General features: G+C 42.0%; 1 protein-coding gene across 27 annotated transcripts in view; it reads left to right on the top strand.

Moving 5' to 3' along the window:
• Positions 1–21,259, top strand: part of DMD (dystrophin) — a 1,317,358-nt gene extending 1,296,099 nt beyond the window's left edge. For 21 of the 27 annotated variants that reach the window (XM_052795054.1, XM_052795067.1, XM_052795065.1 and 18 more), the window contains 2 exons: positions 3,553–3,645; positions 18,194–21,259. In XM_052795054.1, coding sequence (XP_052651014.1) covers positions 3,553–3,645; positions 18,194–18,291 — 191 coding nt within the window. In that variant the 3' untranslated portion in view covers positions 18,292–21,259. Of the gene's footprint in view, positions 1–3,552; positions 3,646–3,716; positions 5,282–11,851; positions 11,884–18,193 lie in introns of those variants that run through there. The other 6 variants (XM_052795066.1, XM_052795058.1, XM_052795077.1 and 3 more) reach the window with 2 other exon arrangements.
• Positions 21,260–22,455: the final 1,196 nt, after the last annotated feature.

The following is a 22,455-nucleotide window of genomic DNA, read 5'->3' as shown; positions in this document are numbered from 1 at the left end:
TGTGATAATGAACATCATATGAGTTGTGGAGTAAGGTTAAGTAATAATATTCTCTAGCTAGAGGCTGGAATTATTATTTTGGTGCTTTTAGTAACTGCTCCGTAGCATTTTCCTAATTTCCTGTCTGTTACATAATTAGTAAGTATTTATTAGCAAGTAGTAAGGATTTTCTGCTAGTAAAAAAGCAATCAACCATTGCAGCATCTTTAAGCAAATATGCTTAAATTACTTCAACAAGAGAGTATTTGAAGTCTGATGATAATATTCAGCTTCCTCCACAGAAATTTATTTAGTGCGTGTTAGAGAGAGGCTTTGCAGGAGAGTGAGACGCTTAAGTGAGAGCTTTTCTCTTCACTGCGGTTAGTGAAAGAGTCGATGACAGTGAGAAATTGTAATGGGAGGGGACATTCTGCTGTGTCTGAAGTGCCGTTGTTGTGGGAGATGCAGTTTGTTCGGGGGCTTTATCTTCATCCCGAGCGTAGGCAATAACATCAGCGTCTTCCGATATCAAACAAGATGGGTTCTGTACGCCCTACAACAAAAAAAGTGGAATGAGCTGTACCTTTAGGAATGCTTAAATTAAATCCTGGGGGTGAGAGTACAGTCGCAGGTAACAGCAATTTCATTTGGAGATTTCTTTAATCGTATTACTAGTGAGTAAGTATTTTGCTATGTATGGCATACACGGAGTAGACAAAATGTATCGGTGGAGTAATTTGCATCGGCTTTCTGAAGAAATGTCATGAATTTCATCACAGAAAATACGTTAATTAAAATACACAAGAAAAGATAGGAAGACAATGGTTCCCAGCCATCTTATTAAAAGTCTTGTAGTTTCATATTTTATCCTTTAGTAGGACAAAATACAATAATGTACTTCTTTTCATTTGACTCCATATAAAATTATTCCCATTTCACTTGTGAGACTAGAATTAATAAATTAACATGCATATAATCATATAAACTGCTAAAACTTTTTTAAAGCAAATATTTAGACATGACTTGGGTTTTTTTGTTGGTTCAATTGAGCCAGTATGTGGAAGGACAGTGAGATGCTGAATCGTTATCAGTATGATCATGTTGAGACTCAGCAAAGCAACACTGTTGGCAGCATGGAGCAGAGCTTATAAAAAGAATTACTAACTGAGCTAACAAACTGCAACTAATTCAGTTTGTCGAGTCTCCTTTCACACCAGAAAGCTTTGCTTGCTAGTCTGCGAGTTTTCTGAAGCGTGACTTAAAATATTCTTGAATTGTGAAGGGAGCCAGAGCGGTGTTGTAAATAATGCTCCCATGCAGGAAGCGTGTGCCCAGTAATAAGGGAGTCATAATTTTCAAGAAAATACTGAGGATCTCTAGGTCTCTTGGGCAATGAGGTAATGTAGTGGTAGCTTTTATATATTTTTCTTTTTGAAAGGAGACCTTAGGTTTTTTTTCTTGGAATGTAGACCCACGGCACTTCTCTCTCTCTGCTTTCTTAAGGAGAGATTACTGTAAAAGGTTTTCCACCAGCAGTGTTGTCCAGCCGTTCGGTAAAATCAGCAACCCACTCAGATCTAGTTTACAAATAGAAGAGCTTATTCTTTGATAACCTGAAATACACCTGGGCAAGTAGAAAGGTTCTGCTTTTCTTCTCATAGAGTCCTAATGGGAAAGTCCTGATCTTTGGCCTTTCTCCCCCAGTAATGTAGCAGCAGAGGAGGTTCTCTGAGGCGTGTGAGCCAAGAGGCTGTTGCTGAACTTTAATTCGTTCAGGTACCACCACAATATTTGAGACCCACTCAGCTCTCCAAGCCTTTTGTAGAAACACAAATGGGGAAGACTGTTTTGGGTAAAGAGAGGTAATTGAGGTCTTTTGTTGGGTTGCTTGGCTGATGTCTTATTTTGTCATTTACAAGGAAATGCTCAGAAAAATTATCCGAATGAGAAAAAATAAAAATAACACATTTTAAATAAAAGATACAGCAGTCTTGAGGGTCAACATAGTTCACTTTGTATCAGCACTTAACAAGACATTTGGAAATCGGTACCTGTCCTCAGTTCTTCACGGCCAGGACAGCCGAACCACTGCCACCTTCTTTTGATCTTTAAGGGCCGGTGGCTTTCTGCAGGCATGCTGATAAGGTCCTTAGCCTGGGTTGAAGCGGCAAGGTCTTGCTCTGAGTTCTCACCTTGACATCCAGCAGAGGCTGGAAGGACATTACTTCTGCTAAGGCACCTCTGTTGGTGCAACTCTTGATGCGAAAGTAATTCGTGGTGTGAGTTGATTTGTGTGAACCCAGCACCAGTCGAAAGCTGAAGAAACTGCAAGCGGTCTCAGCAGCTATTTTTAGACCATTAATGGAATCAGAGAAGCTGATACGAAGACCATCACTTACATGAATTAAGTGCTTCTTGCAGACACTTTAGTCCACTTCTTGTACTGCAGTGGGAAAAATTACTCTTGGCCAGTCATAACTCTTTTAAAACTCCTGGCCCAAAGGTGAGGCCAACACTAAGCCTAGTAATAGGAAATATACGCAGTGCTGAAGTGTTCCTTTAGCATCTCTTTTAGTAGGCTTTCCGCTAGCATGGAGCACCTCAATGTTTAAAGAATGTAAATGCTAACAGGAGATCCGGCAGTTTATTACTCGAGTAGGGCAAGACATGTTAGAATAAAGGGTCATTAAGTCATTTTCAAAATAAGGATGTACCTCTCATTGTTATTACAGCAGGCAAAAATTGCTTTTATGTTTTAATAGGGATAAAAGAAATCTAGTAAAAAACAGAAAATCTCACTCAAAGCATATCCTTTAGATGTATTCTTTATTCAGATGCTTTATTTGTATTGGAGGCTAGTGTCTACAGTAAAATCAACATATGGATTTTAGTTATCTGAAACCATGACCAAAAAAACCCCAGTAAAAATAAAATGTATTGAATTTCCCATTAAGCTGCTGCCCTATAATCAGGTTATAGAAATTATTCAGTGAGAGAAATGTATTTCGCTTTATTAAAGTGCTGCTAAACCCTTTTACAGTACAATTGAATGTTCTTGGAGCACCAATCTGATGCAATTAAACTGTCAGAAATATTAATACTGATGCAGATGAGAATCTGGGTTTCTACTGATTTACGCAGCCAGGCAAAGCAGTGCTAACATGAATCCAGCACTATTAGAAAGCTGCTCGATAGCAGCACTCACAACAGCAATTTCTTCTTCCATTAATAGAATAAGAGAAGCTGAAACAACGAGTGTCATTTATGGAACTGAATGTTCCTAGCAGACATTTTACCCCACTTCTTTTACCAGAGTAGATTATTTCTTAAATCTCTTTTTACGAATTAAAGTCAGTGTTAATTGTTTAAAATTCATTGTTTAATTTCGCTTAGATCCTTAAAAAGAGAAACATAATAGTCAACAAAATTCACCTTTAAAATTTTGATTGTATACTAAGCAGAAAATGTGTTTAAGTGAGCAGCCTTACCTTCATGAAGGACATACGCAATAGCAGGCTGTTAGCAAATGGTTTTATACCGGCTCTCATGCAGTGGTGTGGATTTGCTTTCCAGGCGAGGATGAGCTGCTCAGCCCTCCCCAGGACACAAGCACAGGTTTGGAGGAAGTGATGGAGCAGCTGAACAACTCCTTCCCCAGCTCCAGAGGTAAGCGCTGCTGCCTGCGGCGGATGAGAGGGAAGAAGATAAAAGTGCTTTCTGTTCCTTGATGTTTTCAGGGGGTTGTGTTTTGGTTTCAGGTTTTTTGCTGCTCTTTGGTTTTGTTTTAACAATAGCTGTAGAGAAGGCCGTCTTACTTAGAGTGGAGAAGCAGTCTGCTCCTCCTTTACCTTAAGCTACCTCCACAGGTAGCCCTTGCTAGATACGTGGATGAAACAATGTCTGTCTGAGACTCTTTTTTTTCCTGAGCATTTTCATCTCTTCCCTTTTGCCATGTTCCTTTTCTCACAGCTTCTCTCCTTTTCAGTCAGTCCCCTTGCTGATTTATTTTTAATACATGTGTTACCACATTTTTCTTCTGTCCTTACCTTTCTCCAAGAAGAATCGGGTTTGAAATGATATTAAAGTGCTGAGTCGAAGTTCTCGACCTTGTAGCACTTGGGTCCGGAGTGATGGAGGAAAAACAAGTGGGCTGCTTGTTTGTGCAGCATAGGCTGCACTGGTGCGTACAGCCACAGCATTTCTTTCAGTGTTTCTGTTTTTCTCATTCCTGTCGTTTGCTAAAGATAAGCATTTGTATTACTGGGATTTATTTGTTCAACCTTTTTTCATTTAAGAAGGTCTTTTCTGAGCCCAGAGAAAATACTCTGCTGCCAAGAAAAATGGCCTGGATTTGTAGCAGGAGATGGGAAGTTTGGGATATTACCTGTTGCCGTGAAAGAAGGCTCAGACATAAACCTCCTGGCAAAAGAAAGTCCCGGTGTCTATTGACAGCCTGTTAAGTGGATTTCAGTAGGGGCATAGACTTACCACAGGGTCCCTTGCACAGGTTTCACACACCACCCAGAGGTTCTTCTTTGGTAGATAAATGCGTTAACCGTCATGCTCGACTTTCAGTGAGGTCAAGTTTTCTCCATCCTTTGATTTCAAAGCAAGGTCAGCTCTCACTAGGCATCATCTGTGAGGAGTGGAGAAGGAGAAGGCAGTGTAAACTGCATAAGATCTCATGCTATAGATCAAAAGATGGAATCGTTTAGAAAGATACTATTGAAGAAAATCTAATACAGTATATTGTTAACTACATTCATCTTCACCTCAATGTTATATGAAAAAGGCGTATGTCCAGCCCTCATTTTGCCTAGATATTAATTATGAAATACAACAGATGAAAAATCTTTCAAATATTGGTATGTAGATTAAAATGGACTTGTTTTTAAAGTTGCTGTGTACACAAGGTTGCAACAGACAGTGCTTTCTTATCAGTGACCATCCTTTGTGTAAATATGTTGTATTTAGGAGATCTTGCATAATCGTATGTGTCTAGATGTAAATACCCCATGTGTTAATATATTCACCAAATGCGGTGTCTGTAATTTGTGATCATAGCTGATGACACTGACAAACAGTGTTCTGTTTTAAAAACAAGCTTAGTTTTAAGTAAAATAGGACCAATTTACAAAACAACATTTAATGAGGTATTTGAAATACAGTGGTTCATTTCCTGTGTAGAAATAAGTAGAGATCAGTCTGTTAGATATCACTCCCTACTGACTGAGAATAGAAAAGGTTTTTCATTTTATTTTATTAGTGAAAAGTACAAAGCTTCATGAATCAAACTGACAAAATATAAAGTTCAGTGGGGAAAAAAAAAGATGTGAAATTGGTAGCATCAGTTAATATTTTAATTCCGTAAGTTAAGCTATAACTTCACATTTTCATTCTGGTGATGCAAAATGTGGTCATTTAAATACAAAGAATGTATTCCCTTATTTTGTTTCTGCATTCAGTAACTATGTTAAAAGTGTAGTATGTGATCACAAGCATCCCCAAAAGAGATTGCAGTTTATATACTTTCCTGCCTGACTAGCAGCCGTAGAGGACAGAAATACTCTCCAGCTGCGTGGAGGGCTGCGAGTAAGGTGGAGGCACAGCCTTTGTTTGACACGTGTCTTCTTCTGTCCTCCTGAGCCAAGCCGTGAGAGAGCTTCTGGTGCAGCAGCCAGGAGCAGACACAGGCCATCAGGCAGAGTCAAGCTTCCCACAGGACTTATCTTCTGCGCCTGACCAAGGCAACGTCGGGCTGAGACGGAATCTGCCTCTTCCTCTCTCTTTGGCTACACAAAAAGATTAGTCCAGCTGGAAGAAAAAGTCGTTCACTTTTTGGAGAATTGTACCAGGTTTTGGCTAAAGAGATTAGGACCTCAATGAGGTTTCTCTGTTCTTCAGGTATCTTTTGATGCATTTGCACGAATGCCAGGTTTGTGTAATTGCTTTTGGTTGGGGTATAGGAGTGGTCAGGGCCTCGGTGAGAAACAGTTTGTCCTACAACAAGTGCAAATGGATTTCCATTCACTGATTGATATAGAAGGCTACTGACATCATCAATTTTGCTGAGATCTCATGCAAACTTCAGTTATTGGAGTTTTCTTCTACTCCCATTTTAACGATTAAATGATAGTCAACTGATACCCACATAAACAAAGCTTACATCCACAGCTAATTTGCTGTGGTCAGTCAGATTCCACGGGTGTCAGGGATGTGACTTAGGATGTACAAGACTGTGGGAAGGAGAAAAGAAAGCAGCGTTGTCTGGTCTCGACAAACCACTGAATCAGGGGCCTTTTTGCTGTTGAGAGATGCAAATCTGTATCTCAGGTTTCCAGGCTGTAATAAAAGATCAAAGTGTAATTGCAAAAGAGTGAAAGCAGTTTAGCAAAGCAGCCTGAGAAGATGGCATAGTGTAAGGATTCAGATGTGGTGCAAGTAATATTTTATTTCTTTGCATTACAGGTTGCATTGAATCTCAAGCTATTTGTAGGTATTCAGGAAACAACAAGAAGCCCAAACAAGTGATGAGCGCAGATCTATAAAGAATACGTTGTCTTATATTAATGCTTATTAAGTAGAATTAAAAAATTGTCAGATGCAAGAAACTTGGTCATCCCAGTCTGGCATTCAGAAGCATGTTGTGATACAGGAGCTTATGAAATATTATTTGAAAGGTGATTTCAAACTACTTGGGTAAAGTGGCACCACATGTGATGCATACTATCTTTAGGAGTTAAAACTAGAAGGAAGATGGATTAAATGCCCAAGATTGACTAGTATTAGAAGTTGCTTTGTTTATTTCTATGCTAATGCTGTAGAAGGAGAAGTCTGCTATGATATTCATAGACCATGCAAGTCCAGAATTGCTGCAGAGGACACGGGGCAGTCATCAAAACCTACCTAGATTGAAAGTGAGGATAACAAAATGAAATCCAGGAAGGGACAAACATCCATACAAATAAGCTGAAAATTGTACATGGAATCAATTGAGGAAATCTAGGGATGTATTAAAAGGCCTGGGAAGTTACTGGCAGGACATTAAATGTGGGTTTCCTTTGTGGCCTGTAAAAATAAGCATGTTAAGTTTCAAGCTAAATGTCCAGCTCCAGCATGTCACAACATAGGGAGTGATACGCCTTTTGATCAGGGACATAATTCTGGATATCCTATTGCCGTTGGAATAACGACAACTTGGAGTGCAGAACAATATGACAAGAGCAAACTGGACTCTGAAGGCTTTGGTTCATGAGAAAAGTTCAGAGGTGAATAAGCAGTGAAGAGAGAAAAAGACTGAATTTCTGTGCTTGGGTGCACAGATGTATAGTCGCACATCACAGGGTACAAATTAAAAACAAAATATTAAGTCTGAATATCATCGATAGCATCTGAAGGGTAAGATTTGCTCGGGTTGGGAAATAGTTTTCTAAAGCAAGTAGTAGTTCTTATTTTGGACTTTTGAAACAAGGCAGTAAAATGTAGTAGTAATTAATTGTCCCTCATCTGGAGATGGGTTCATTTTTATTATGAAATTTTCCAAGCTTTTGCTGCATAGAGTTGTTTTTAAAAGGGTATCGAGGCTTCATAGAATGATTTTGAATGTATTTTAGAGAAGCATATGTTAAATAAATCGCATCATAGACCTTCATAAGCAGATAGATGCAATAACTGGTGTTACTGTATACCTTTTATAGGGGGTTTTTTGTTTCTTCAGTTTAACCTTTTGGCAGTTGGTGGCATTTCCTAAGGAGCGGAGGACCTCCATGCTCCTTGCACAGCTGACTGTTGGTGCTGAAAGCTGTTTCATTTCTGGAGAGGGAGATTCTGCTCAATACCTGATGATCACTGTCCTTAAGGAATTTTTCTTTCTTTTTAATCTACAAGGTTTCCCATCCATTCCTCTTTTACTCTGCTGCTCCCAGCAAATTCACAACTGCTGCAGCTGCTTCAAACAGCTGCTGTGCTAACTCAAAACAGATGTCAAAGCCAGAGGTCTGACATTTAGTGGAAATCTGCCATTAAATACCACCTCAGTGGTTTATTTGACCCTGCTTGATAATGGGCCACAGAGGAAAACATTTTCACGCTGTATTTGTGCCCAAGCTACTAAATCTCCAGGGAATTGGTTCACAGTTAGAAAGTAAGATTGGCAGGCCAGTATTTTTAAAGCCAAATTCATCTCTCCTGCAGCACTGAGGACAAACAAGTTGCACCACTTCAGGTGGATCTCAGGGTGGACCAGGCTGTTTTGCGGTTATGGTTTTGTGGGAAATGCTTTCTATGAATGAAGCTCAGAGAGGAATTTAGGGGCAGAAGTTCTTGAGCTGACTGAAGTTGGTGAGAGAGCTTCCCAGGCTTTCAATGCAGAGCCCTTGCTGGTGGATAATGAGGAAGTGGGAGCCAAGAAGTGGTTAAAAATGAAACCGTGATGGCTTAAAAGAGCCAAGAGGCCATGACATCACATGAAAACATTTGGAGAGGGATAGGTACTCACCGTTATGATTTAACATAGTATTGCTTAGTACAGGTGTTGTCCTGTGCAGTGAAATTACAAGACCCCACAGCAATAAATAAATGGCACTAAGAATAGCACCATCTTTTACAAGTTTTGTTTTATTTTTATCTCGGTCACATAAAACCACACCAGACGCATTCTGTCCTGTCACTCTTGCGTCAGCCAGGCTCTGTCATGAATGGGACTAATGTCCTGAGTGGAACTAGCAACTTTCAGCACTGCAAATAATGCAGTTTCTCTTACTCTGACAGCAAAACATCTTAAGACGCAGACTTTTCTTTTCAGACTTTACTGAGTCAGTAGAAGGGTACCCTGGAGTTATTATACTGTAGGGTATTCTGGAAATACTTTTCCAATTGAGCTACCCTGGCCTCTTCTGCACTGTATCCCCTTCTCTGTGCTATGGTCCTGCATCCCACGTCAGTGAGCCCAGATGAGTGAGATCCCTTATCACTCCCCTGTGGCACAAGAGTACTGAAGTGGCTGAGCTTCTCTGCAGGTTTCTGCTGGGATAGTGATGGGGAGGACTAGATCTTTCATGATTTATAATGCTCAGTCCTGATGTAAACTGAGAATATGTTAATGAATTTAACAAAAACGTGAAGGAACATTTTTTTAAGAAAAAAAGCTGTTTGCAGATCCAGATCTCTCCCCTCTGCAGCCCATCCGTCTCCTGAGTTCAGTGAGAGGGGCAGTGCAGTAGATGCTTCGTGCTCTCTGCTTTGATCTGAATCTGCATAGATGCATGAAGTTTTTATTAGTGCCTCTGCTTTCAGGTTTGATTTGATCACTCTCTGTGTACCTTTGCCTGTGATACAATGTCATGTAGACTTCCAAAAAAGAAAAAGAAAGACTCTTCTATTTTGTAAGGGCAGGAAATCTTGATCTGAGCAGGAATAATAGATAATTAGGCACCCATGGATCGTGTATCAGTGTTTTGATGCCTTATAGAATACAGATTTTCAGAACTGCGGCAACAGAGGCAACCTTCGTCCTCTGCAATTCATGCCAAACCATAGTCCTTGCCTTAAAACTTGAGACACGCACATTCATTCATATGCAAAGAAGAAAATAAAGTAAAATCCATTAAACCCTTTTTAATCTTCCTCCAAAAGAAATTAGCTGTTACTGTAGTAGTGCTACTGTTGTTGCATTTAACAAATTCTAGGGCTGATTACTCACCACAGACTTTCCTCACCAGCTGTTTTGTGTGGTGCAGAGCTATCCCAGTTACCTTTAAATACATTCATTTTCAAGCAGAATCCAGTTGTCTCATGTGGATATTTAAATTAGACACTGTATAGCTGCAATTTCAGGTGCTTGTGCAGACAGGTAGGCATTTCTTAAGACCTCCAAAAGGATCCAGTATTTTACATGTAGGCAGTTCCTTCTCTCCTCTTGACCCAAGCCAAACTGTCTTCTGCGGGATCTCATTCATGCCCCAGGAGTCTTGCACACCCAGCTGTACCAGGCTGCAGTTTCTTAAAAGTAGACCACCTACTCACTTAAACCTTGGGGCTCTTCCTCAGAAGAAGACCGAAGCATGCAATGGATTTTATATCTTCATTTTCAAGGATTTTCTGTTACACGATGTATATCGGTGAGAGGTTCTCATCTTCCCTCCTGGGAGGCGTTTTTTGGGGAATTCAGGGCCAGAGGAGGTTGCAGGCTGCGTAGGCGCTCACGTAAGTCCTCGCGAGTTAGGCAGACCTGGCAGGTGAGGTCTGTGGAAGAGCAGGGACACCTCTCCTGGCCGTCAGGCTCGCTCTGGTGCCTCTGCGCACCGCCAGCACACGCGTGCTATAGACATCACCTGAGCCGAGGCTCCCCTTAGGAGCAGAATAAAAACCCGCATGCAGAGCATGACTTCAAACCTATTATTATTGTTTCTAATAGTAAGTATGCTGTTGGGGAGAGGGAGAGGGGGAGGAAGGGAGTGAAACTTCCCCTGCTGTGTAAATCGTAGCCTTTGCTGTCCAGGCCCTTCAGAGGTTGCCCCAGCCGTTTCCATTGCCGGGATTTTGCAGCCGAGCGGTGGGTCTGACCCGCGGTGGTCAGTGATGCCGTTCACTTCCTCGGCCCTCTCCTCCTCCTCTCCTTTACCACCTCTGCTCAGCTTTGCTCTGTTGCTGACTCTTGTTCTGCTCCTCGTAAAATACCTGCGAAGCTATTTATTGTCTTCCTTCCCTCCTCCCACAGGCTGCCATACCTAGAAAAAAACTCGACAGCAATTAGGTTACTGTTATGCTGACCGGTGTGTTCTTCCGTATATATCTGTCTCTCTCCCCATTGTCCCATATGTCGTTTACAATTACATTGTTTACAACAGCTCTGGGGCAAAGATCTTCCTCTTTCTTGAACAGCATCTCCCGCAGTGACTTTCTCACCTAAGACTGCAAGTCTGGCAGTACCCGTGCTGGCAGTAATGTGACAGTGGGACGCTGCTTCTGGAGACAGCGAGTGTCTTATCGTCACTGGTTGTGCGATGGGAAGGGGGGTGACGGGATGTTTCTGCTGTTGATTGACGCCTGGCTTTCTGGTTTTTAAAAATAAATATGCTATGCTAAGTATTTGAGAAGGATCGGTGTGATCAAAGTAGGGCTTCCATGGAGGCTCGTCAGGAACATCTTTTCAGCTAAGCCCATTAATGACTCCTCTATTTGCGCAGTACAACTTGAAAGTTATGAGATACTTTCCCTTTTTTCCCCTTTTATTTGAATTTTTTTTCTCCCTTTCTCCCTCTGCCCCCTCAGTTTTGCCATGCTTACAGATCAGCTTGTTGGAAACATCTTTGGAATATATTTATCTTGAATGCGAGCATGTTATATTCCAGTGTACAGCTCTTTTACATGTGTAAAATATATGTTTGTGTGTGTGTACACATACATGTATATATGAATGTATACCTGTATATATGTATGTAGGCCATAATAAAATGTAAAGCGTCTGGATGAATTAATTTGACTTTGGGGAAACATGATTTTACCATTAATACTGATTAGTAGAAGTACTCAAATTGAGGAAATCTGGATGCTCAGAAAGTGAATTATGATGTTCTCTGCCATCCTTACCCTCAACTGAAAGGCCTGTAAGTTGGTTTTAGTAGTTTTCTCCAGTGTTTTTGCTAGGTTAAAACCAAGCCGCAGATTACAGAACTGTTCTTGAATACATCAAGAATCATCAGTGGATTTCAGTGCACTTTCAGTCTTTGTTTAAAGCAGAAATGTGGTTACTTTATATTAAACTCCTAAATGGAAATTGAAGTGTCTCTTACAGTATAAAATACGTATTCATGTGTGGTTTTTTTCCTTTCTTTTCTGATATTTCTTCCACTTCCTCTCTCTGTTCCTAAAGGAAGAAATGCCCCTGGAAAGCCAGTGAGAGAGGTTAGTGAGATGCAGGCTCACTGCCATGGCTTCTGTTTGTCACAGCTTGCTTTCTGTGCCCAGCATGCGTGTGACGGCAGCACGGGTTTGCTTGGGTTTGGTGAAGGGCAGGGGTGGTTTTATTTTGCTTTGGGTTTTGTTTGATTTTGCTGAGTGCGTTCCCCATGTGTGCTCTAACGGTAGCGTACCTCTCAACTTTCAGTGGAGACAGTGTCAGCTCAGGGATTTGCATTTTCTTACATCCTCCCAGAGGTGGCAACTCAGGAATGGGGAGGAGAAAATAATACATTGAAATTAAGCCTCTGTATGATAAATGTGGTCAGCAAATACGCTGCAGTCATTGACTTATGTTCTGTTGCTCTTGCGTGTAAGCACAACAGGGAGACCCATGTCTCTTGCTGTTCTGCTTACATACTCACAATTGTATTTACATATATGTGCCAATAAACCAACCATCATCTCCAGTTATTGAATAGTTTTTTTCTTTTTCTTTAGAACAGTGAGAGTTGAGAGGTATAAGAGATTCAGGTGTTTTAATTTCCTGATATACTATTGCAGAATGAAGAATGCTACTAACAATCACCAGCTCCACAGTGTTGTGTTCAGCAATGCAAATGGGCGATGGTTTTCACTGTGCACTTCGGACATGGTTGGTTTGATGCAAAATAGATTTTAGAATTTGTACATTGCTGCTTGTTGATGGAGGAAAATGTTTTGCGCTGTGTTGTCATAGCATCTTTGAAAGTATTTCCAGAGAGCCTTGATTTTTCCGCTGTGAAGCTGCTCTTCACTCGCTGACCAGATACGTTTGAAAGATGAATTCCTAGCGAAAATTATTATTAAAGATAAAATATTCAGAGACTGCCTGAGTGCAATTGCAAGTAGCTGTGAAATGACCTTTCCCGCACAGAAGACGTTCGGTGTGGATGAGGCAGAAATTGAAGGGTAACCCGGTTTGCAAACTTCTGCTGGCGCGGAGAGTGGGGCTCATGGAATCACACTGCGCTGGGGATTTTAGCAGAGCTGTTGGGAACCCCCAGTCACTGTCAGGCTACCCTGGGTAAGCCAGGAATTGTTTTAATGCAGTGCCTTGAAATACGGTGGTTCTCTGCATTGGCGGTAGGAGCTGACACAGGTCCAGCTACTTTGAGGTGTAAGGTCGTCAGTGCAGGTTAAGTCTGTCCTCAAATGGCAGTTCCTCTCATGTGGATCAAAAAAGGGTGCTTGGGATGTCATCGACAGATTGCACCAGTTCAGAAATTTTATGGGCATTATTTCCTATTCAGCCCTGCATGTTCTTGGCTCATACAGTCTGAGAATTGTTCTCCAGTTCAGCAAAACAGGTTGTCGATTTCCGCTATCCTCATTCATATTTATGCATCTTATTCAGAAAAAGCTTCTGCTGCTGAGGGCATATTTGATACAATTAATTAAAAAAAAATTATAAAAATGAGCATGTCCTACCTGATCAGATTCCAGCAGCTTAACCCTAAAAAAATTGACTTCAATGAATCACTCACAGCTTTCCAGTTGTATTTGTGCTTGCTGACGGTTTCAGAGGGGGCTTGGTAAATTGCAGAACTGAATATAAAATGCAGTTCTCCACCTGCTTATGTAGTGTATGAGCTAAGGTATAGAACAGCTTTTGCTTTACGTGTGAATCCATTTGTGCAAAGGCAGATCGTGCGGTTTTAAACCCACCCAGCCAGGTTTTGATCCCATTACTCACATTAGGTATTGTCTTCGTGTGTAATCCCATGGATTTCGTGGCATTACTCAATATGAATAAGGGTATCAAAATCTAGGCCACCAACGGGAAGGATTTTTCTTTTGTCAGGGAAGGGTTAGAAATCTGTGCTGCTAAAAAAGGCACTGCATTGTGTTGGGGTTTCTTAATTTACTTTCTATGCACTCTTTCGAGTCTGAATGCTCCACATTTATTTCTTTGACAAGCTGTAGTAGAAGATTGGTATTCAGTTACTGCGCCCTCACCCAAGGGCCCAAATTCCAGTAGAGCCTCTACAGCAAATTCAGCAGATGTGAAACGCATCATTCTGTATGTGACCAGTGATGTAGTTAGTGTCTGCAGAAATAGGTATCTTCTGCTTTCAAAGCAAATGCATCTCTGTTAATATTCCCTCCATTTTATAAGTCTAAATTAATACTGTCCATGTCCATTTTGAGCTTTATTGCTGCATTTCAAAGTGTATGCTAGTTTTTTTCCTTAAACGGTAGCATCTTTCAACCTTTCAGTGCCTCAAGCATGGAGAAAATTTTTTCAGCTTCAAAGTTTAAAAAAAAAGAAAGAAGGGAATTGATGCCTTCTTTGATGATGTTACTTTAAAAATACGAATCATAATGAGTGTAAAGCTAGGATTAATATTTTTATAACTGCTTTTGGGACAGTATTTTTCTCATTTGCTTCTTAAATAAAAATGTTGATGTCCTACATTTCAGTCTTAGAGAGGGCAAGTAAGCAAGTATTCGGCAGAAGAAGCAGAGCTATATAGAAACAGTGAATTTGAGCTCTTATTTAGGTAACAGGCATTATAGAAGAGGGTGCATTCATTGCACATACGGTACCAGGAGATTATTGCGTACATTGTCCTCAGCTATTTGCAGTCTTGATTGACCTAGCTGTTACTCGCCTGTGCAAGAGAGGCAAAAAAGCGTGCTGGCCGTGCAGTGACCCCCAGCTGAGGGTTCTCCAGTTGAGTGGCTGGAGCACAGCTATATTGCCCACTCTTCTGGCCCGTCCTCCCATCCCATGACTGTCCCAGAGACTGCAGTCCCCAGGCTGTTGGCACTTTACAGTCCAGCTATTAACATAAACTGCAATCAGCAGTGGTTTATGGTCATGCTCTGAGCTGTAAACTCAGGTGGCTCAGGAGGAGACACACGATTGTTCTGTTTTTCTGCCGAGGAAATTTAAGACCTGTGCTAGAGAGGTGGCGTGGATGATGTGGGCGAGAGAGACTCGTATCTCCTTGATCACCCCAGCATGCCCCTGTGCAGCTTTTGTGGAGGGAGATGGGATTCAAAGCATGGTTATTTCAAAAATAAGGCAGCAATTAACAGAGAAAAGAAAAAAAGACTAGCAGACATTCCTGTAATTCTTATGTATTAAAAAAATACCCAGGGATCCTTGGATGCAGAAGGTCATCTTGGCCCATGTTTAGTTGCCTGAACAATTTAGCAGTTTGTACCTACGGTGGCATACTTCTGAAAGACTTTTTTTATATTTTTGTTTGAAGTTATTCTTTCTAGACCTAGCCCCTTTCTATAAAACCAGCTTGCCTTTGTTACCTTTACAGCTCTGTATCTGACAGAACAAAATAGTATTAACAAATACTGATTTTTTCTGAAGATGGGGTTTAGCGGTTTGAGTTTCTCTAAGTCCATGGAAAGGTGATCACTCTGCCCGAGCTGGGAACGAGTGGTGTTGGAGTCCCTGAAGAGCCCTGCAGTCTCATCGTTGTTTCTAGAAACAACAGATCGCAATGAATCTGAACGAGACGCCGTGATCCCGCAGGCAGCAGTGCCTCTCACGGCTGCCTAGCCAGTTACGACTCTCACCACCGCCCTGTCTTGTGTCTGTAGGTTGCTGCAGATAAGGAAGAAGAGGAGTATTTAAAGCCTAGAGATTTCTTGAAAGTAGTTTGCAGGGTCAGGATGTTTGTGGGGATGCTGCAGGTCACTCCGGTTATACCAGGGTTACTCCAATAAAACCTTGATAGCACACGCTACAGATGTACCTGAGCCATGTCAGAGTTTCAGCTAAGTAGAGCAAACCAGTGGCAGTTACTTTTCCGTTTACATAAGCATCTCCCATCTAAAATATGGTCTTGCTTTCATATGGCTTTGTCAAATTTTCACTTTCCATGGTGTAATTTGCTAGATTGATCTCAGCCTGCATAGTGCCAGTAAGAGAGATCATCCCTTACATCTAAAATAAATGTGGTAGCATACATTTGCTTTAAAGTAAACTATGTTTTGACCAAAACTTGGCAGGAATTTTTCATGCGCTGTTACTTGATGTGCTCATGAGCAAATACAAGTTTTTGCTTAGGGTGGATAGGATGGCTATACATAAGTGATTTATGGATGAAATTGCTGATCGATGCATCTGTTTCTCTGTGCGTTCGTGCAATTAGCAAAATCACCAGATTAGAACCAAGTATTTCTTTGTATTCATATCTGGCAAACTGTGCCATGCACAGCACAGCTCACTGTCGAAGCTTGTTGAGTAGTTATCATTTACGTACAGCCTAGTTTTGTGTAATGAATGCTACATTAAAAAAAAAAAAAGACCACCTCTAAAAAACTAGTATTTGAATGTAAAAGGTGGTAGTAGTTCCCCGGAAGAAACAAACTTCTCTGGATATTTCTCAGGTAATTTTTTGTCTATTTGATAAATGCAGATGCATATTAACTAACGTCACTCCAAGCTCCTACGTACTGTAGAAACGTCAGCAGCGCATGACTACCATAGTATTTGAACATTCGGAAGAGGATGGTGAGTTTGATTTGCCCCACAGGGAAGGTTCATTCCTGTTGTCGGAGAAGACGGTTGTGTCAGGAGGGACACCCACCGTGTAGGTGGGCAATGGTAACAGTCGGGGTCCAGCACGTTACAGGTAGGGACTGCATGAAAGGTGCATCCTGGGTACCCTGGTCGTGTCCTTTCTTCATTTGGGTGCTCCTTCCTCAAGGACCATGGCAAGCACTCGTCACCCAGGCTAATGCAAAACATTCCTGGGAAGCAGGGCTGTGGGCAGAGGGCATTGCACCCCCCCGTGTTTTCTAGACAGATATTCTATCGCAAGTACTCTCAGGGAGTAAATCAAACCCCTCAGGCTGTAGCAACATACAGTTTTATTGAGTAAAACTTCCCCTGTTACATACTTTCAGTTGCTGGCACTCAGCAGCTTGGGGACTTCTTGAGTTGGAGGTCACATGCACTTCTTTGCATCTAAATAAATCTTTCTTCAGTGATTATTTTCTAACTCCTTTTTTAACTCATTTATGTGTTTGGCCTCAACATCAGCCTGTGGCGATGAGTTCAGTAATACAATTATGTGCTGTGTGGAGTATAATTTCCTTCTGCTTGTTTTCGGACCTTCTGTCTGCTCACTCCTTGTCCTTGCGAGAAATCTTGAACACTAGTCCCTGGTTGGGTTGCTCATCTTGTAGGGTGCCTAGATCTCTGTCGTATTCCCCTCTTCAGTCATGTTTTTTCAGGAGGGAGACTCCAGATGGGATTCAGTTGTTTAAACCATGATGTCTCTGTTGTTTGCGATGCCAGAGGGTATTTGATACAGTCCTAGAAGGCTGCAGTTCTGACACAGGACTTGCAGGAGACCCACACTCTTCTGAACAGCAGCCAGAGACCAGGCAGGGTATGCCAAGTGCCTAAACTGGCAACTTTTGGCAATTTCGTCTCCCTCCGTTCAAGTCTGTTTAGTCTCTAGTTGTGTTGAAGCTGTTTCTTACTGCTGATCAGCGTTGCTACCCTTCCTTTCCATTTGCAGCGGTGTTAAAATGAGTGTGAGAAGTTACAGGTTTCATCTCCAGAACTGTACTCTGCGTTTATTTATCAATTCTGTGTAGGAGGACCATGTGTTCTGGTTATACCATCTTCGGACTTTACAGTGGTTATGGGTGAGGAGAAATGCGCAAGTGAACCACTGTGTAGTAGTCACTTCATAATTGTGGTATCTTTGTTTCTGCTGGACTGCTGTCTGAAAAGCAAAGGCTATTTTAAAAATGATTGAATAAACTGCAGCCATTTAGTTTGGTCATCATTTTAGCTATCTGTGCAGGTATCCTGCTGGGAGCTCTTGGGTTTAATGATTTAGTTAATTACTGCTGATCTGTTTGTTTCTGTTTTTCTCCTTGATAGAACATTGAATGGTCACACACTTGCAGCACCAGTTGGAAACTTTTCTGTGATGTCAATGGATTTAATCATTGCTTTTGGTGAACATTCGTAATGATACAGCTTCATCGCTACGGGGGGTTTTTTGGAACACGAACGTGCTGGCTTATTGTCAACATAGTTTACCGTAGCCATTCAAGCCAGTATTGCTGTTAAGTGTTCTGCAAAACCGGCAACTTTTGCTAACGACAACGTATTAGACTCATCTAGGAGACTTTTGGAAAGAGTACTCTCCGGTGTACTCCACTGGGGACGGCGGCGAGCGGTACATGGGGAGTGATGTATCTGTGCTCGGCCTTTTCCATAAAATGTTCCTACCAACCTGCTGCCGTGTCTTCTTTGTTTAATTTGCTCTTTGACTTTCTTTTTCAGGCCACAATGTAGGGAGCCTTTTCCACATGGCAGGCGACTTGGGAAGAGCGATGGAAACCTTAGTGACAGTGATGACCGACGACAAGGTGTTAGAATAGCAAGATGTGTTTTACAACTTCAGGCGTCCCGCATGGTTTTTATAATATTCATACTACAAAGAGGATTAGACTGTAAGAGTTTACAAGAAAACAAATCTATATTTTTGTGAAGGGTAGTGGTACTATACTGTAGATTTCAGTAGTTTCCTAAGTCTGTTACTGTTTTGTTAACAATGGCAGGTTTTACACGTCTATGCAATTGTACAAAAATTATAAGAAAACTACATGTAAAATCTTGATAGCTAAATAACTTGCCATTTCTTTCTATGGAACGCATTTTGGGTTGTTTAAAAAAATTTATAACAGTTATAATGAAAGATTGTAAACTAAAGTGTGCTTTATAAAAATAATTGTTTATAGAAACCCCCTTAAAAAAAACACAAAAAAAATACTGAGGCAGTGCATTTGTTTAGTATCATTTCAGCTCTGTAACTGCATCAAAGAGATTCATGTCCTGTGTTCTTTTCCTTGCCTATCAAAAAGAAAAAAAGAAAAAAAGTATTTCCTGCAGCGACATCAAAGCAGCCAACTTACATTTCTCATTGGTTTTGTCTGACTAGGGCTGGCTTAAAAAAAAGAAAAAAAATCTCCTGAACTTCCAAAAAAGGTAGTTATTTCACCTCTTTCCAATAAAATTAAGAATTACATGAATCACACAGCTAGTTTGCAATAATTAAATGAAAGAGCACATTACAAGACAGAGCCTGCAAAAAATTAATGAAAAAAAAAAAAAAAAAAGAAAAACCCCAGAATAAAGAAGGAAAGAGTTTAATGACCATCCTATGCGCCAGCGTTTCCTCTGCTGACTAAATGCTATTAGTAAAGGAACGTAGAGAATGCCTTACGGGATTAAACCTTTGGACCTTGGTGTCCGCAGCCAGCAGGCAGTGCTTCAGCGGGAGCTGGGCGCAGCTCTCCCCCCCCCGCTGCCACCGCTCGCGTCACCTTTGCTGCAGAGGAGAGAAAAAAGGGAGAAGTTCCCTCCCGACCCCCTGCGGGATCAGCTTCTGACCCACAGCACAAGTAGGTGTTACAAGTAGCTTACTCACAGAGCAGCTCCGCTCGTCCAGCTCCCGGTGCTGTTAATGAGCGTGAAGCTCTTCGATCCTCTGGAAAATAAAACCAGAGCTTTCCAGAATCCGTGTCTCAGCCTGCTACAGCAGCCGGTCCCAAGGAGCTGTAACGCTGCCAGCAACCTTTGGGAAAGGCTGTAGAAGAGTTACTGCTGTTCTTGCGCGCGTCTGGTGATCAGGTGAAGGTAGCCACACTGCTCCATGAGGTATTTATCACCAAAACAAAGGCCCTGGTCCTTTCTCCTTCCCCATTTCTCTCTACAAGTAATCCCGCACGATTAACAATAACGTGAGAAAGAGAGGAACTGATAGCAAAACAGATTAGCCGGCTTGACTGCAGATCGTGAGAGGTAGATTTGGGTATGAGGTGCTGTCAGCAAAAGCTTTACCACTTCATTTTCTTAACCAGCTTTTAATTTTACCTTAGAATACGTAGAAACACACCATCTGACTTTATATTGCAAGAGTACAAAATCTGTTACCTCTTCTTGTATGAAGTGTAATTAAACTTGGGAAAGATTTTATTTTGAATGCTAGTTAACATTGAACATGGCTAGTCATGCTATTTCTACCTCACTTTGGTTTTGTGGTGTTCCTGACAATTACGTTCAGATAATGTTACATCATCACCACGTGTCCATTGTGTGACCAGGTCTCATCGTTTAAATAAAAACCAACAACGATAATCATTTACAAAAAAATAAGTACAATCCCCCCAAACCTCTGCTTTCCTAATAAAAAGCTTTTTTAACACTTTATTACAATAGGAACCCTTGGTATTTCTCATGGTCTTTTTTATCGGAAGGTTTAAACTGAGATCTGAGAAAGAGATGGGTTTCTTCTTTTTTTCCCCCCCCTTATACGTTAAACTTTCTCTTCAGAAAAAAAAAGGGAGGAAAAATGGATTGCACGGTTGTTTTCATCAGGGTTTTGTTTTGTTTGTTTTACTTTCTAGATCTTAGTTTTGGAGTGAGTCTGTCAAAAAATATTTAAAAAGTTGAGAGCTTTATCGCTGCTTTTTTAAGCGTAATTTGGGAATTATTTCATATTCCTTATAATGACAAAGTATTAAACTGTAAAACATAATCAGTGTAGTTGAATACATAAATACCATATGGCATGTTATTTCATTGTTACTCAGTACTGGTTTATTACTTGGATATCATAATATATTGTGTTTTAACACCAACACTGTAACATTTACTAATTATTTTTATAAACTTCTGTTTTACTGCATTTTTTCACAACATACCAAATTTCACCAAATATATGCCTTACTATTGTATTATATACTGCTTTACTGTGTATATCAATAAAGCACGCAATTATGTTATAAAAGGTGCAGTATTTTCTGTTGAGGTTCAGCAGACACCCACTCCATCTCCTCTCCAGCGATCCTGGCCTTAGGTGCCCACCCAGCGCCCCGTACTGCCAAACCCCCTGGTTAGCGACATCTCGGTGCCCGCGGCAGCGCTCGGGATTTGGCTGGAAGAGGAAAAGCGGCTCGCCCTGGTTTGGGTTCTTCTCCCCTGGCGAAGTTGTGAACCTCCCGATTTTTTTGCTCCCCCGAGAGTTTCGGAGATGGGCGGCCCCGCGCTTTCTGCCTCGTCGCAGAAGGGAGCCTCGCATCGGATTGATCTTCGCTGATCAATCTGGCACTTGATGGTCTCCTTGCCACCAGGCGTCATGCTAGCAAACCCCTCTCCTCCGGGCTTTGGGAAGCGTACGTTCCCATCGGAGAGGCTGATCACACGCGTCGCGTCTCGCACCTAAGAAGCATGCGTCGGTTTTGATGCCAAGGTTCCACTCGGTTGTGTCACGACGCTGGTTTTGAGCTACCTTTCGGTGGTAGAAATACTATATTGCAAAATAATAAAATAAAAAGGCAAAACTGGCGTATGTTTGTCTATGAGTTTGATAACACGGGGAGGGAGGAGGTGGGAATTTCCTCATTTCGTTCACTTGAGGAAACAAATACGCATCCCACATCTCCTCTCCCAGACTTGAGTTACTCCTACCTGAGTGAATCTGAGTGCCTTGCTGCACTGAAGTCTCCTCTGAAGATTACCCAACCCACAAAGCGCAGCAGCCGCCGGTGACGAGAAGACTCCCGTTTAATTCAGTCGAGCAAGAGGGAGGATCGCTTTCTCCCTATCGCTAGCGCCGGCGTGGTGGCACGCGAGGAGATGCCGTTGGGTTTGAAGCCTGGCCGGGAGCCGGGAGGATTGGCACTTGCGGATGGTCTTATTAAATACCTAAACGAACCGGAATGTCAGAAAAGGGTGGGCGAGCGAGGCGGAGGAGCGGTTGCACGCTGCCTCATCCCTTCGATCAGCTGGAAGGGGCAGGGAAGGCAAAACCCGCGTGTGCGTGCCCCGACTCGCCTCCAATAATTTTGGGCTGCGACAGGCAAATCCAAACCCTGGTCCCGCAGGTAACGCGTTACGGGCCGTCCGTCACCTCTCACAAGTTTCGCACCGATCGGTGCTAACGGGTTGGCACAACCTATGTGAAGAGCTGCTACCCTGAGTACTGCAGCTCTTAAAGGCGATGTATACCCGCCCGCCGGCCAGCTTCACGAATTTCCCCGCTCCCGCAACCCCGTTATTTACAACTCCTAACATCCCATCAATAAAACCTGGTATTTCTGACCGGCAAAAGTCGCTCGCACTTCTCTCCCGGTGGCAGCTCTGAAGCTCACCGTGGCGTTACAGCCGTTGTCACTTTTTCATCAGGGTGCCCTGCAATTACCAACAACTCCCAGCTTTGTGCAGGGGCTGGGGGCTGCAGTATGACCACCGTTGCGTGGATGGGATTTACCGAAGGTGCGGCAAGAGCTGCCCAGCGCCGGTGGGTTAGCAGCATACCCAGGCCCTGGGGGGGCATTTCGCTGGCTATGACCCATTTTGGCTGCCCACATGGGTGCAGTCAGGCTGAAACCCAATAAATCTTCCCCTTCTTGACTCGGGCTCCGCTCAAAGATTTCACTAGGAATTTGTTTCAGCTCAGAGCAAGTGTATCAACTCATTAGAAAGTGCCATAAATCTGCGCAAGAAAAATGGGGCTGCTGAGACCAACTAAGATGTAACGC

Source organism: Harpia harpyja, chromosome 8 (genome assembly GCF_026419915.1).
Source record: "Harpia harpyja isolate bHarHar1 chromosome 8, bHarHar1 primary haplotype, whole genome shotgun sequence".
Taxonomy (NCBI): Eukaryota; Metazoa; Chordata; class Aves; order Accipitriformes; family Accipitridae; genus Harpia; species Harpia harpyja.
This window is presented reverse-complemented; position numbering and strand designations above follow the sequence as displayed.